At 27.6% G+C, this 17,324-nt stretch overlaps 3 protein-coding genes and 1 long non-coding RNA gene across 4 annotated transcripts; all 4 read right to left on the bottom strand.

The window, feature by feature from the left end:
- Nucleotides 1-3,256: 3,256 nt before the first annotated feature.
- Nucleotides 3,257-6,566, bottom strand: LOC113555298 (tetratricopeptide repeat protein 30A). Its single transcript, XM_026959720.1, has 13 exons — nucleotides 6,204-6,566; nucleotides 6,043-6,108; nucleotides 5,747-5,956; nucleotides 5,560-5,691; nucleotides 5,364-5,499; nucleotides 5,128-5,292; nucleotides 4,793-5,061; nucleotides 4,532-4,728; nucleotides 4,265-4,472; nucleotides 4,003-4,178; nucleotides 3,851-3,946; nucleotides 3,643-3,755; nucleotides 3,257-3,548 (listed from the first exon to the last, which is right to left on the bottom strand). Exons 1-13 carry the CDS (start codon nucleotides 6,318-6,320, stop codon nucleotides 3,424-3,426), a joined length of 2,010 nt encoding a protein of 669 aa, XP_026815521.1. The 5' UTR covers nucleotides 6,321-6,566; the 3' UTR covers nucleotides 3,257-3,423.
- A 7-nt stretch (nucleotides 6,567-6,573) lies between these two features.
- On the bottom strand, nucleotides 6,574-8,492 carry LOC113555152 (protein TAPT1 homolog). The gene is made up of 8 exons (XM_026959493.1): nucleotides 8,376-8,492; nucleotides 8,176-8,311; nucleotides 7,997-8,094; nucleotides 7,775-7,925; nucleotides 7,370-7,539; nucleotides 7,173-7,306; nucleotides 6,831-6,969; nucleotides 6,574-6,708 (listed from the first exon to the last, which is right to left on the bottom strand). Exons 1-8 carry the CDS (start codon nucleotides 8,490-8,492, stop codon nucleotides 6,574-6,576), a joined length of 1,080 nt encoding a protein of 359 aa, XP_026815294.1.
- Nucleotides 8,493-8,599: 107 nt separating this feature from the next.
- On the bottom strand, nucleotides 8,600-10,339 carry LOC113553262 (protein TAPT1 homolog). Its single transcript, XM_026956492.1, has 3 exons — nucleotides 9,897-10,339; nucleotides 8,787-8,938; nucleotides 8,600-8,698 (listed from the first exon to the last, which is right to left on the bottom strand). The coding sequence occupies exons 1-3, from the start codon at nucleotides 9,937-9,939 to the stop codon at nucleotides 8,600-8,602; spliced, it is 294 nt and encodes a 97-aa protein (XP_026812293.1). The 5' UTR covers nucleotides 9,940-10,339.
- A 4,149-nt stretch (nucleotides 10,340-14,488) lies between these two features.
- LOC113553799 lies at nucleotides 14,489-17,005 on the bottom strand. Its single transcript, XR_003405213.1, has 3 exons — nucleotides 15,139-17,005; nucleotides 14,905-15,067; nucleotides 14,489-14,810 (listed from the first exon to the last, which is right to left on the bottom strand). It is a non-coding gene; the product is annotated as an uncharacterized LOC113553799 (long non-coding RNA).
- Nucleotides 17,006-17,324: the final 319 nt, after the last annotated feature.

Genomic DNA, 17,324 nt, shown 5'->3' with positions numbered 1-17,324 from the left:
CTCATAAAATAATGGCTTCTCAATTCACCGATATCAACGCAACCAGAGCGTTCTTGGACTACGTGTTCCAGGAGTTTCAATAACCATCCTGGACCGGATCACAGAAATCGAAAACATCTTGATAGAAGCTGACAAAGCCGCTGACAAATTCACCGACAAGTCCACGAAAACGGACCGTCAGACGACGGGAAACTCGCGGAGGACTGCTGTGTGATCTTGGAGCCGGTTAAAGGTCCGGAATTTAGAAATAGTTATTGCGAGATCGTGGGTTGGCTTCGCCTGGATGGTACACCCGCGCAAAGCGCTTCGCGCGGTTTTGCCACGGCGTGGCGGAGCGTCAAGCACTTTGTGTTGAGAGCGTGCTGCATCCGGCGTAGATAGCGTCGATCATTTTAATAATTATAAAATACATAATAATATATTAAAATATTTAATTACTATTGGCTGTATATACCAAGGGAAGAAATTTTATTAACTATTAAGTTTAATTTTTATAATGACAACTCTATAAAAAGAAATTGTACTAAATTTAATTTTTGTAATGACGACTCGTAAATAAATAAATAATGGTAAATAAATTTGACAACGTACCCAATTCTTATTGTATTTCAATAAATAAAAGAACGTGCGGATCGTGTTAAAAACAAAAAAAAAAAAAACGTGCGGAATGAACTAATTTGCATAATTCTTCAAGCATATTTTTTTCATTCGGATTTTGAAAAAGCTGCACATTTAGCTACAACGCAAACATTTCCTAACTGTCAGTTAATAACATGTACATTTCATTTAGGCCAAAGTTGGTATAGGCAAATAATAAAACATAAAAACTTATCGAAAACGTAGTTAATTAATAATTCTTAAGTTGGATTGTGGCTCAAATTTTTTTTCGGTCTATATCATTTTTATAGCAGCCGAAGTAGAAGATGCATTTACTGAGTTGTTATCAATTATGCCAGCTGACAATGAATGTGTACAATTTGCCGGTTATATTTTGGACACCTACATAGACGAAAACTCAGAGTTCCCCCCTCATTTGTGGGCGTCATCACCAATATTTGACTATCCCAGAACCACAAATGGATCAGAATCATTTCATTCTCACTTTAACAAACAATTTTACACACCACACCCTTATGTACATCAAGTCATTGCAGTATTATTAGAAATCCAAACTGAAAATATGATTAAAATCAATTCCATTTCAAAAAATATCCCTAACGCTCAACGAAAAGAAACTGTAAAAAAAAAAGAGTTTTTATTTCAAACAATTTTATTTATTTTTAATTTTTGTCTAAGTTTTTTATATTAATCAGGTTGAAAATGTACAATATAAATCTCTAAAATTATTAATTAAATAAATAATAATTTGTAGTAAGTTAAACCATTCTATTAGCTTTGACTATTTAGTAGAGTCCTTTAACTTTAAACTCTTTTCATTTGCTAATTTGTATTAATTATGAATTTTATATTATTAGATATTTTTGTATTTGTGAAATATTTTTTCATGTAATTATTATTATTATCCATAGATTAAATATGATGCATATTATAATATGTTTAATCTAAATTATTTCTTATTGATTATTGTATCATTTTCTAAAGAGTTTTTACCCCTTTTTGGCTTTATATATAAATATAAAATAACTAACTGTGCTACAATTAATAACTATACTAACAATTATATGTATAATTTCTATATTACTTAAGTATCTAGCAACTAACAAGCCGAGAAGTCCGAGTAGATGTATAATTAATAATTATATTACTCTTACTTTAATTATAATTTTTAACTTTTATTTAGATCTCAGCCTTTTTTCTTTGTTCTAATGAGTATAATATGTTCATACTTTTATTGATCAATGATTACATACATATTTATAAATAACAAACGGTCAATAATTTTGTTTTAAAAACAGTTTTGCGGTCCTACGCTTCGACCAGTCCAACCAGTATAAATAACTATAATAAATTAGTAATATATATGCATAGGCAGACTTTAAAAACAGGTAGTGGCATTCATATTATTGAATTCATATATTACTGCATTTATATATACCATTTCTTGTTCTGTAAAAAGCAATAATAATGACTCCAAACGTTCATAACCCATTTACCGCATAATTTGTTTTTTACTATGGTTAATTTTGAAAAAACGTGTTCACACATACAGCTAGTTACAGGTATGATTGTAAGCATTTTCAAAGTTTTAAAAACATAAGTATATACTGTGGAATTTCCAGTTTTTTTCAACCAATGATCCATTCATAAACAAATTCACTAGTAGCACCATTTAGTTGCATAACATTTTGACAATTTTTTAAAAGTTTCAGTCCAGTAAATAAATCTTCCTCTGAAATTTTAGAAAATGTTATTTTTGTAGTATTTTGAGTTATATACATATTTAACATGCATGCCATAACATCAACCAAGACAAATTTATCCTGCTTAAATCTTAAATTAAACATAATGAATTATTCAATTTTTTATAAATTTGCTTTAAAAAAATTATCTAAAATTGAACAAATTTAATTATTTAGGTAGATTGAGGCACACTTATGTATATACGACATGCGAGCATGGAAGCATATTGCCATATTAACAATTTAACATATTGTACATTGCTACACGACCATTGTTCTCTGATTGGACTATTCAAATTTACTGCGGTTTTATTCTATAATCTCGTGTTGTGTATTTCTGTAACACAGGAATAATGATGAAACATTCATGTTTTTTTAATAGATAATGATTAACAATTGTAGGTATCGATTACAACAAAATAAAATACTTTAATAACTAATATATCATTGTATCTACTACCTACTACTTAAAAATCATCAGTTAAATTATTATTTATTATTATTATTAATTAAATATTAAAATATTTTTTAAAAGTTGAAATTGGCCATAAGGTTTATAATAATTTTTGTCATGCTTACTATTTTCATCAAATTACTTCTTTGATAAAACGCACAATATTGTTTTAAAAATGTATTAATATGTTCTTTATAACTTATAAGTAAATGCAACCACAATAATTAGGTATTAAAATTAAGTTATTACTTATTTCTAATACAATTCTATTTTCAAATAATATAATATGATGGGCAGACTAAATTGAAAAGTAAATTATTGTAATCGACATAACATTGATTTCAAATAAAAAATGTAATTAGTTATAAAAACTTTTTAAAATAATTCATAAATTTATAATAATGACAAAAATCAATCATCTCCATAAACTGAACATAACTATTTATATTATATATCACTGATTATAGATAAGAGCTAAAGATTATTATAACTAAATGTACATATTATTATATTTAAAATTAATATGACCAATGACTAAGTGTATGATTTTGTATCGATAGACATAATTACATAAAATTAATATTAATTATATTATTATGCCGTTAGGTCTTAGTACTCTAACTGACGAAGTATAAGAGATTTCAAAAGCCTTGCTTCACAGGTCACATTATTCAACTCTTTTTTGCCAGTCGATTCCTCTTCTTCAGGCATTGTCGCCACTTCTTTGCCATGAACTAAAAATGTAGTACATAACCATAAATATATTTAAATTTGTTTGATTTTATACATTTTATTTAAATACTGTATAGTATATTTTGTTCAACTTACATTCACATTGGTTTAGAAACACTAAGCATTCATTGTAAAACGAATCTCTCATAACGATTATGTGTTTTGTCATATTTTCAATCAACGACAACATACATCGTTTAGCATAAAACCTGAAACAATGTAGTTGAAAACATTAAAGCTGTTAAAGTATTTTAATATGGATACAAAATTTGTGTAAGCAAAATACTTATAAGTTTTAATCTACCATGTGTCCATTCCCAGTTTTTTATTATAAGGTTCTAAACTTTTAATAACTCTTGAAATCCCAAATTCATAATTTCCTTTTGAACAGTACAATGTTCTAAAAATCAAAAATATTTTACACTCAGTAAAATTATTAAAAGTTATTTATTTTACCCAATAACTAGATTAACTATACAAAGATGAAAAACTTTTTTTTCGGGCTCTTGATAATATAGTCGCTCTTCTTCCTTTTCAATTTTTCTCATTAACTCTTCAGCTTCTTCATTCTGTGCAGTCATTATATGAGACACACAAAGGTTGGCCAATACGATGGCACTCACTGAAAGAATCTGAAAATTTATATTAATCATAATATATTCAGTTTAATTTTTTTTAAAGATTAGATAAATATTTATTAGTAAGTAATAATATTTACATTATTGTAATTTTTTTTTACAATTGGTTCATAAAATGCAATAGCTTCTTTGAATTTTTCTTGCATAAATAAAACATGTGCTACGTGTAATCGCCATGTATCATTTTCATTACAGAATTCAACAGACTTATAAAATATGGTTTCTGCTTGAGCATAGTTTTCTAGATCCCAATAGATTTTTGCTTGGGCCATTGTGACCGGTATAAATCTACAAAATATTTAAATGTAAATTCTAAACAAATGAGTAATTTAGAAATTTATGTATACTTTTCAAGAGTGTTTTCATAATCAAGTAAAGCACTCTTAGCTCTTTTGTCGTCTCTGGCTTCCCTCGACTCTTGTACTGATCGTGTGGCTTTACGCAAAGAATCAGCTAATTTATTTGCCATATTGTCAAGTTTACGATATGCTTCATCAGGTGAAGTTTGTTGTGCAATAACAGCATCCACAAATTCTCGTATATACTAAAAATAATATTAATAAATAATAATTTAAATATATCGTTTCACACTACTTAATTATTTTTACATTAGATAGATATTTGTCCTTGACTGGCGAGTATGTTGATATAACATCAGAAGCCAAATCATGGTATCCGTGTTTACAGTATAAAATTAAAAGATTTTGTAACGTTTCTTGTGGATAAGTTGACTGCTGCATGAGAAATTGTAATTTATGGAATCCTTGTGTGGGTGACATATCCACCGAACACAATGCCTGGTTGTGCAATGTGACAGAGTCCAGTTCTTCTTCCCATCTTGGTGGCATATCGGTCATAGCTTCCCTAGCACTATCAACTAAAAATAAACCGTTATGATCATACACTAAGATTAAGATTATTTATAAATATTTTTTTTTTGTACTGTCATTCTTTTCAAACTGGATTGCAGCTTTCAAATTGAATGCTTCAACCAGGGCTGATTCATGAAGCGTCAGAGTGTTACCGACACTACGAACTTCAATTCCTTCAGTTGTCATGCCAATCCCTAATTCAGGGTGTTCTCTTATGCCTCTATCAATAATATCACCTTCGAGTAATGATTAATTTTGAATAATTTTGTTAATAATGGTATGCATTTTAATAATATTAATAAACAACCTATGTGTTTCAGTGACGAGGTGAAATCCTTTAGTTTATAATAGCATAATGCAACACTGTATGACAAATGGGGTCTGTAACCAAGCATTGTTTGTGCGTTTAAAAATTTCTGTAATGCTTCTTCATACCGACTTTCCTGAAAAGATTATTTTGGAAAGGTCAGTTCTTTAACAATTTATTGAAATTATCAACATGCCTTGTAGAGTAGGCATCCATAGTTTATGTCTGTGTCCGGATCATCATTAAGACCAGAATTGGTTTCCAACAAAGACCGTGCACCTGCTATGTCTTCCATGCCATATCTAATTGCGGCTGTTAGTTTTCGAACCTAACACAGAACACAGTGAAAATATAAGTATTATCATTGCTCGTATTGACTATACTTTGTTTTCATAACCACTCGTAGTAATTCCATTTGCTGCTCTTAAAGCATCTTCATATCGTCCAGCAGAATAAAGTGATTGAGCATGTTGTAACTGATAATCTACTTCCTGTGGCCACAGTACGGCCAGTTGTTCATATATTGTTGATGCATTTTGAAAGTCATCTGTATAATAGTAGCAGTAGGCTAATAAAGATAAGCCAGGCCTTGTCTGAATGCATTTAAAATTAACAAATTCAAATTTTTATAAATATATGTTACATATTATTTTATTATAATTCACTGTAAGAAATTTACATTTCTATTGTTATCTGACATGTTATTAATGATTTCAATAACATCATTATATTGTTTTTCTTTGATCTAAACCATAAAAAAATCAAAAATTGTGATTATGTTGTATAATATTAATAAAAAAAATAAACTTTTTTTTTTATAGTTTTATTTATTGGATTTACCAATGTGTAAATAACCGCAGTGTAGTTACCATCAGCAATTTTTGACATTTTAACTAAATTTTTATAGAAAATAATCAACAATACAATAGTAAAACAATAAAAATCCAAACATAACATTCAAAGTACATGAACCTTACATAATATAGTAAAACATTATGGGGGAATTGGTCATCACAAATGTACATGGTAACATAGTAAGTTGCTATGGATACTACGTCATAACAATGGTATAATAAATACAATTTTTAGGGTTTGTTATGTTATCACTTAATAAGTTAACAATAATTTAAAAATAAGAATATTCCCTTTCGCAGTCTTGTTCAACACAGAATATGAAAATAAAAAATTGTTTATGTATTCTAAAGATTGTTCAAGCAGATTTAGTACTCAGTGTATCAGCATCGCGGATCATGGATAAGTTTAAATCAGAGTCACTATGCGTCAAATCTGATTCCATAATGTCTTCTAATATTTGCGTATTAAGGCATGCCTCCTTTATATCGACCTATTGAATATTTAAAAATAAAATAAATAACTGAGATTTCTTTTTCTTTTTAAAACTTATTAGATAGTGAAATATTAAAAATAAATAAAAATAAGCTTTTTAAAGTTTATTTTTAAACTAACATTGCTATTTGCAAACATTGGTGTAGGTCCCAATGGCGGCACATCAATTAGTGGTGAAGGTTTATTTTCTTTATTGTCACTCCAAGACTGTTTTTTACGGATTGGTGGTCTCATTGGACTAGTTGCCATGTCTTGACAGCTTATGCCATTTATAATATGTTGATTTTTTATTAGAGACTAAAAATAAAATAATATTAATAAAAATGTGAGTGGATTAATAATTTTTGATGTAAATTAACATTTTCACAAACCGTTTTATGAAGATCTATCAATTTGCAAGCTTTTCCAAGTATATAGACAAGATTTACAATTTTCAATGTGACTAGACATGTAAATGTAAACAATAGTAGAATTATGGAAGCTAGTCGTCCATCAATGGACACGCATCTAGTTAGAACCTTAATCATAACCACTCCTAGTGGAATCGGGATAAAACCCATTCGTCTTGCAACCAAATCCGAGTGATCAGTGAATGCCTGCAAGACAAAGTGGTTAAATTAAAAATAAATTCAACAAATCAGTACAATATGAATAATAACCTTTTTATGGCGAGATTGCGCAGTGTCATAAGCAAAGCTCAATATATAGTCACTGTATACTGACAAGTTTATCTCATTAAACCTAGTAATGAATGCGTGCTTTGTCCAATCAATTAACATTTCTGATATCATGACATAAATGCAGTCAAGCATTAACTCCCAAAATGATTCTGAAACAACATAATAAAGTAAAATATTTAAAAAAAAAAAAACAATAAAAAATAAATTTAATTCATAAAAATAAGTTAAAACTAAAATTAAGATAATATAATAGTATAATAATATCATACAAAACAAATTTAATTTTTTTGGAAAGATAATTTTAGACATTAATATTTTTTTCTTAATTTTTCTTCTTAGATTAACTTAATTCTTGTCAAAGTGAAATAATTATTAAATACTAACCACTAGTCCATTGATATTCTTTCATTGTTTGCACTACAACTATTAATAATAAGATGAATAGATGAAATCGTTCACGAACATCACTGCATGATAATTGGAACAAGTTTGTTTTATCAAACTTTTTGAAAACGCTTCCTTTTAACTCCACAAACTAGTTATAATTACAAAACAATTTTGAATTATAATATTGCACTCACAATAAAATATTAAAATATACATTACATTATTGGACATCATGATTGCTAGTAATGCCTTGTGACTAGAATTAATGGCGACATTCAATGTTGTAGCTTGGCATAATACTAGTATGCTGTGTAAAACTGATATTGAATATTAAGAAGAATTTAAAATATGTTTTAAGACATTCATTATGATATTTGAGTTATTTTTTAAAAGGATACAAACATAGAAAACAGCAATGATAAAATGTGGTAGAACTCCAAAATGTTCACGCCGACTAGTCTTAGGTTCAGTAGCAGTCCAAAACAATGCATCTAAAATGTCTTGGCCAAATGATGAAAATAACCTGTCTCCGACCTTAAATTATAAAATATAAGTATTCAAACATTATGTAGTAAACTAAAAGCAATTTGATAGTTACCTCTAACATGTTAAAAAATATATATAACTTAATAACTGATTGGCTTTTAATTACATGATACATCATTGATGTATCACACGGCAATAACATCATCGAACATGATATTAGTACAGCCATCTTCAATAAGTCGCATGTTTCCGCTGCAGATAACCGTTTGTTTTTATGTTTCTTCCTAAAAAAACTGTACAATGTATTTAAAATAATTAAGATAGTTTGAAAAATACTTACTTAAATTTTGATAAGGAACTACAAATTAATGATTTCAATGCTACTAATGCTCTTAATGGTAGGAATGTATAAACAAATAGGAATGAATCTGCACACTGAAATTACAACATTAATTAAGTAAAATCTATAGAGTACCTATAGTAAGCTATATGATATGTTATTCAATAAATAAAGTTTGCTTACCTGACAAAAGCCATAAAACATGAATCGTTCTACTTCTAAGGGTATTTTCATAAAAGTATACACTTTTTCTCTTCTGTCTGAAAATTCTTTTTCGTCATTTTCTAAAGAATAGCCACGTTTAAATTCTATACGGATAAAATCCCATAAGGAGGCTAAAAAAAACAAATAATTTAAAATTTAATTTTTTATTGTTCAAAAGTAAAAAGTCAACCTCAAGGCAAAATAAGTAAAATAAAATAAGTACACTTGGTGACTACAGGGGCCTTGTGTTTACTTGGTGGTATTATATTATAAAAAATATTAAAATATTGGTATCCATTCTTTGCACCACAGATGGTGTAACATTTATATAAAAGATTTAATATCTTCATTTTTAAGAAATAGTAGATAAAAACAGGTAATTAATTTGACTAATTTTTATAAGTGAAACATTATATATATAACAACACAAAAAGCAAAAAAGAAAATATTTTTATTGTTGTTAAAAAACATATTATTATTCATATTACATGGTGCTTAATTTATATGTTATTAATTAGATATATGATGTTATAACTTGAGATACATTTTTAAGACATAAGTACTAACAACAAAATTAATTAAATCCAGTTTTAGTAATAATAGAAACTAATTAAATATATTAACCATGGGGTTTATTTGATTATCTTTTTATTTTATTTTCATACAGTTATACGGAAGCTTGTTCAGTTAATAACATACATACATTTTTAATCAATGAAAAATTAAAATTGTTTTATAATATATGTAATTGCATATCCAACAGTCGATTACAAACAAGTATTACAAGAAACAAAAATAACGATTATCACAATTTATCTAATTCGTTCAAATTTGAGTGCAGGAGTATAATCTTAAACTGAATAGATATATAGAATGATCAATAATAAATAATCAAGGAAAACTGGAGAAGGAATGGGTAATTCCAATTTTCTAGTATTTTAGGTAACTAGCATTTAAAAATGTCACAAGGGCTCTCAAATTGTAGAGACTGACAGAAAATACCGTTGAGTACTGCGAGTTTCAAAATACAAAAGAGTATCGCAAGTCTGGGCTGTTCAATTCAAGGAGGGTTGAGTGGCGAACACGTACCCGAGTTGTTCGATTTCTTGGTGGCGATCTCGGCTTTGCCCATTTCGAGAAATATGATAAAAACTCGCCGCCTCTTCGGTACCGGCTCAACGCGACAAGACGACAGACGTGTGACGAAGACAACACTCTAGTGCGACGGCGACCGGGCGACTACAGAGGCAAACGACCCGCGCGGCATTATGTACAATATCGTCATTATCACAGTCGTGGTCCGAACCGGAAGTGTCGCGACAGATTGTTCTACTCAACACTTTAGAGCAGCTGCGACCTGCAACTCTAAATTATAATAATTGGTCAGTTGGCAAAGACTAATCTTAGTGGCAACTGGCAAGTCAACATTTCAATCGGTAGGTATTCATATACGAATAATATAATATGCATAATAAATTATAATCTATTTTGTGACACACTGATATCACAGATATATCAAAAATACTATAGATAGTCGATTTGGAAATAATTTTGAAGCCGACAAAATGGCCGAATTCTCTTATCTAAGAGGTGAATGTTTACATTTTCACAACACTGATTGTGTTATCATTGTTATCAATTTATCATAATATTATTATTATTATTTCTGTGATATTATGAATTATTAGTTCTGAATTTCTGACTTTCTAAATTCATGATTTTTATAACTTACCAAGTCTGAAATTCATACTATTAACTTTAGACTTATCAACAGTTATGTGAATTATTAATAAGTACTTATCTACTTTATAAAGTACCAATTTGTCATGTAAATACTAAATATTACATTTATAAAAATTTGTTTAAATAAATCTATTGGCTAATACATTTTTAAAAAAACAATAGTTTAAAAACCAATTATTATTGGTATAATTAGACAATAATTTTATATATATTTATTATTTTTGAAATACTATATTCCTAATTTATTTACATTTTTCAAAGTAAGTTTTAATGAAGCAAATATTTTTTTAATATTTAAGTATAGATAAAAAAAAATAAAAATATTCAAACAATCAATCAAGTGTAATTTATTTATTAATATTTGTAGGTAATACAGAGTTCCGCTTAATGTGATTACATTGGTTCAGATAATTTTGATTCTATAAAACATTTTTTTTATTGATGAGTTTATATTTATATGTATATTTCAAATTAAACTAAAATAAATTACATTTAAAATAAATTAAAGCAACTATATATTTTTGATTGTACTTGAGGATCTTCTTAATTTCATTTTCATATTAGCCCGAAATTAAAATCCATATGACCTTGTTCAATTAATGTAAGATAATATATATATATTAATTATTTAAAATTAAATAAATAATTATGTATGTAAATTGTATCTATAACTTTTGGAACAACTGAAAAGTATCGTTTTCGACATATTTTTGAATAGCTGCTTTTAACTTTTCCAAAGTAATTCTTAGTTCTTCTTAGTGAAAGTTCGAAATACCATTAAAACTATAAGAATGTTCTTAATGATTCAATTATCCAGTACTTGGTGATTCTAATATAAGGTTAATTTAAAATTTAACATTACTTTACATTAGTAACATAAGATCTGGTTTGGGTTTTTCAATTTTGATTCCAATAAACGGTTGATTCTATAAACCAGTGATCACAATATTAAGCGGAACTCACTGTATATATAAATATATATATACGTGTGTATAATACAAAATAATTTTTAACAATTAAAACTATATATCGGCGCATAAAAATGATTAGTTTAGTTAATTTATGTCTTTTACTGACAGAATTTAAAATTTTTACTTCGTGTTCATGTAGTTAATAATGTTTTGGAAGGAGGCTATTACTATATGACAAACATTATTTGTCTATTAATTCTTTTAGATGTTATTGGACACTGATCATAAGAATTAATCCAATAATTAGAGGAGTCCATAACTAATTTAACCAATTTTGATAATTTCACAAAGTATAAAAAGTATATTAATAATATTTTCTTTTATATTTAATTTAATTATTTTTTCTTCTTTTTTTTGTTTTACTTTATTATGTTGTAATATGACGTTACATAAACTTTTATTTTCATACTTAGTTCATTTTTAAATTTTTAATATGAACTCAGATCAACCGAATTCAAGTATATGTTTATTGGGCAAGCTTGAAACAGCCGAACATATTGTTCGTTTGATCGTTTCCAAGTAGTCTATTAACTTATTTTTTAGACTTGTTTTCTTAGACCGCGACGGCGTGGCCCCTGCCGTATTTATTTTACCATCGTGAACCTAGTGTAGTATTGTAGTAAAGTTGTAGTAACGAGTAAACGGAACACTAAGATCATAAAAATATACGATAGATGACGGAATTAAAGCGTACCATTTACAAATCACAAGTTTCGTGAAGAGGATCCACTGACTAAACCAGAGAAAACTACGAACTGCATCGCCATTAGAAACTGATGACATGGAAATTAAAATACTATAACCAACGACTGAACAGATACATCTCATCTACATGAAAGACCACAAAACGGCGGAGCTACAAACGCCACTCGTCATAGAACTAGTGAATGGTAATCATAAGAATCCGAAGTCTATAGTTGCTAGTTGCCTCAAATAATTCTATAAATTATGATATTATATAGACTTTAATATATTTGGCTTTCATGGAAATATCGGTACCTATGTAATATTGTTGTATATGCTATGCCTATTTTGTTTATTTAGTGGTTTAAATATTGACTTCCTTATGCTCAAATTCCCTACACGTAAGATTTCATCAATGGAATGATTCCATACTTACACATTTAATTTTTATTTTTATATTCAACTTATTATAAATTTATGACAAATACCTTAACTTTTGGAAAATTAAACCTACTATTAAGTGATATAACACCATTAGTTATGGGTTCACTATAAATAATAGGTGCTTTATATTTGTAAATATACCTACCTTTAATAAGTATAGGTAGTAAAATTAATTAATAATAGCCTTAAATTGTTATAAGAAAAAAAAGTAAGTTTAGTTTTGTTTTTGATGTAGCTGAACTTAAATATTATTCATTAACTTTGGAATCAGTGTATTAAAGGTAAATGAAAATATCGATTACCTCTTAAAAATATATTAGATAATAAAAGTATGTACTTAATTTAGGCATGTATATTTACATCTGAATAAACTTGAAATTAATTCATAAAGTATAAAAAAGTAATTTGTGAAGTTATAAGTTAATCAGTACATTATAAAAATCGTTCGAGGGCATGATTATCAAGATTTCTTATAAATTAATTAACTTGGTATTATTTAGTATACAAATATCAATAAAAGTGGATTTTTGAATATAATGAGATAAGTAATTAATCAACCATGGTAATAAATATATATTTTTTTAAATGTTGGTAAGTATAAGTAGAGTTAATTAGTATTTAGTAACATGCACCTTATAGGTTGAACTATATACATTCTACACGAGTATTATGACAAGGAAACTTGGATTTAAGTGTAGCTGTATAAGTCGCAGACTTGTGTTTTTTAAAACACGTATAAATATATGGACCCATCACGCAGTAACTCATTAACTACTGTCTACTGACCAGTAACCATAAACTAAATGCCTTGATATCATTGTTTTTCGATGGACATTATATTTAAAAAATACCTAACTCGGAAGTTATAGAAATATACTAATTTGTTGAAGATCGTTATATTTGAATATTTTATTTTTTATTTATTATTCTATCAATGCATGTGCATATTTCTTTTTTAAATTAATTAAAAAAAAATAATCATTATAAAATTTAATAAAATATATTATGACTATACATGTAAGGCCCTCCTCCAACCTAAGTGTACAAAATTAAATTGTTACTGATAGCGAAAGCATTGAAGAACATTTTGAGGAAGGTATGATTTCAGTTATCTGTTTAAGGTTTTTCCAATTTTATAATGGAGAACTCCTTCAATTGTTCTGAGTACTTAAGCGGAATTTGTTTAATTGATTTTTAATCTTGAAGTCTAAGAACTGTAATATTCAGGATTTATTTTTTTAGTTGTGGAGTTTATTATTTACGTACGAACTATATAGTTGATTACTTATTTTAATACTAACCTCGCTTTTAAAGCTAATTTAAGAAAATTATTTAGTATTGTTTGTGGATTTTTAATTTTTGTTTGAGTTTAGCCGCAGTAAACACTGAACTCGTGTATATTAAGAATGATTTTTTTTATTATTTTATCATTTTATTGGTGCGATTCATTTGATTTTCATTTGTTATAAATTAATTAAATAAAAATACATACGAGTACCTCGTATAGAAATATTAATTGCAATATCGATAAAATTTCGTAACAATAATTCAAAGATTTTTTATCTTATTCTTAAACACATTTAACGTAAAATAGTTATGATACATGTATTTAGAGTATAGATGATAATATAATATCTACATAACATATTTGATTCACATCTATACAATTTACATAATACATATACACTCAGAAACTCAGTAAATCTATGAAAAATAATACACATTATATAAAAACGTCGTCCTTATTTATATTTTATTCATAATAATATTTAAATACATATAATTCTGTTCTTCAGTTTAAAATTATACGAATTGTAGAAGAAAATACACGTACCTACGCAGGTATAAACATACATTTAAAAAATAATTAATCTTATAAATCGTTAAATTAATAATCACATGGTTTTCATTAAAATTTAAAGGTTGACAAGATATTTTTTCAACGTTTAAAATTTTCACATTAAGAAACTCCATTGACTAATTTATCTTTCAATCACTAATATACTGGTATATTTTTCCTGGAAATTAAAAACAACAACAAGGAATAATCAATACAGTGTTTACTGGCATCCAGAGTAAGAAAGATATTATCTTTTGTCTTAGCGTTGAAAGTTTCCATCTGCTTTCACCGCCAAAGTGCAATATGTGCGAATGGAGTTTCCTGAAACAAAAAACCGAGTAAATTAATGTTTTTGTCGAGCTATAAATAATAAAATTATAATAGTTATAATATCTATAATTAATAGTTATATTACTTATATTAAACATAAATTAATAGCATGATAAACTAGAGACGGCTTGTGGGCGATGGTGAGCAGTGTGGTGATGCCGGAGTCCTTGGCTGACTGCAGGTATATGACACTTTCTACGTCTATGTTTGCGGCACTGGTGCACTCATTCAGAAGGGCAAATGATGGCCTGAAAATGCAATTAAGTTGGGTTGAATAATCCAACGAAGTCGCATTTAAAATTTGCACTGTAATGCTCACTTGTGGTAAAAGATTCTGGCAAAGACTATCCTTTGTTTTTCGCCACCGGACAGAACATCTTTCTAATCGGCAGTCGCGTCCCAACCGCGTCCTCCTCTAAACCAAAGGCGACAGGTGGACTTGGGCCAGGCACGCCTCCAAGTTCGGTAATGCTTTTAGTCAGCATGTTCGGAAGAGTATCTGGGTAAATTACTTGTTCTTTCAGGCTTCCTATTGTTATGTACGGGCTACAAATGCACACGACGAGTACCACGGTTTCATTGGTTATGTATTAAAAAATAATTCGTGTTTTACATTGGCGATCGAGCACAATGCACTAAATACATATTATACGTCATAGTGTTACACAAAATATTGACTGGTTAGTATAACAATACACGTTTAGTAATATCTTGTGTTCTAATATTGGACGGTTTATACGAAAAGCTCAATAAGTCAAGTTTAGGTTTTTTGGTATATCTATAGATAAGTACATCAATTCTGTGAAAAATGTCAAGCTACATTGAATACAATGTTGTAAGTATAAAATTGTACTATTGTGATTTACATGTAAGCCTTTTTTTTGCCAGACATAATATAATATGTTTGACATTAGTCAATAAGTCATATTTTTTATTTTTATTTTAAACATTAAATAAAATCAATAATAATGAAATATGATATACACAATATCCTCGTTCTTATACAAAAGACATGTGATAATATAATGTTATATAATACTTATATATGTTATATCAGAAAAGTCATAAGTCAGAATGCCAAAGGCATAAGTCATAAAAAATATGCCAAGTCATAGCTCGTATAGTGAGGAAGGGACAAATTCACAAGATGTATACTATTCAATAATAGAATTGAATTGGGTACGTTTTTGTTGCTCAGTCTTTTAAAAATTTGGTTAGTTATGGTGATGTAATAATGTTCAATTTATTATTTTGTATATTTTTTACTTATTTTAAATATAGATATACCATGGTATTTAAAATTTTAACTCGGTACAATTTATAATTACTATTATAGGTATAATCCATCGCGTTATCAAAAACTACTGTCCGGACAGTAAATCAAAGCAGCAGCAGTAGTACCAGCAGTATCAGAACTGTCTAGAATAAACTTTCCAACTTTATGAGAATGTTTTTTACTTCCTTAATAGTTGTCATCGCAGAAATAAGGAATAATAAATACACGGACCACAAAATAAAAAGTTCATGAATTTACTACGAGTACATTTCAAAAATTAAGTTAACAACAGATACTTTTTTAAGTTAATAACCTTTTAAGCCAACTAATGATTCACAAACTATGAAATTAAATATAACGATTTAATCGAAATAAATAATAAAACAATGACATTTCGTAAAGCCAAATCTATAGGAAATTTCTCGGAAACTTGTCAACAGTTTAGGGTCTGATAAATAATACAGTTGCACAACTAAATAAAATATTTAACACTTATAATACTTTTAAAACACATAGAACAGCCAAAAGAGGCTTAATAAATAAAATAGGTGCTTTTGAAAAGTGGGCCTTTGGGTAATTGAACGAAGACGATTAAACCAAAATTAACGAAAAAATAAAAGCTCACACAGCACAAAATAAAATTACATTAGGTTTAATTAACATTCAAACAAGCATAGACGAATATTTCAGTCTTTTTTAACAACGTAACTATAGCAATAAATGAAAATACTATTAAATTAAAAACAACGTTAGATCAGTTAATATGTGATGTTAATAATAGCATATACAAACGATAGACATTTCGCAGACATTAATACAACATTAAATATAATATTGACCGAATTTGATCAGGATATTGAGTCAATAATTTAGGGCCAAAATGGACAACTAAATTATTCAATAATTAATCCAAAATCAATAATATATTAGCTAAAAAAAATCGAAAAAATACTTCTATCCTGCAAAATCCAGAAAAAATAAATAATATCCTTGATTTTTTAAAATTATTAAATATTTAAACTTTATGGATACGTAATTAATTTATACTATATCTATATTCCTTTGTGTGAGGTCAATAATTATATTAAATATCACATAACACCTTTTTCAGTATCCATAAAAAACAATAATTATATTTTTATTGAACTATCAAATGAATATCGGGCAATAAGTCAAGACTAAAAAATTTGTTACTTTTACACACCAAGATTATATGATGTGTAGGTGTA

This window comes from Rhopalosiphum maidis, chromosome 2, assembly GCF_003676215.2.
Source record: "Rhopalosiphum maidis isolate BTI-1 chromosome 2, ASM367621v3, whole genome shotgun sequence".
Taxonomy (NCBI): Eukaryota; Metazoa; Arthropoda; class Insecta; order Hemiptera; family Aphididae; genus Rhopalosiphum; species Rhopalosiphum maidis.
The sequence above is the reverse complement of the archived record's forward strand: the minus strand, read 5'-3'. Positions and strand labels throughout refer to the sequence as shown.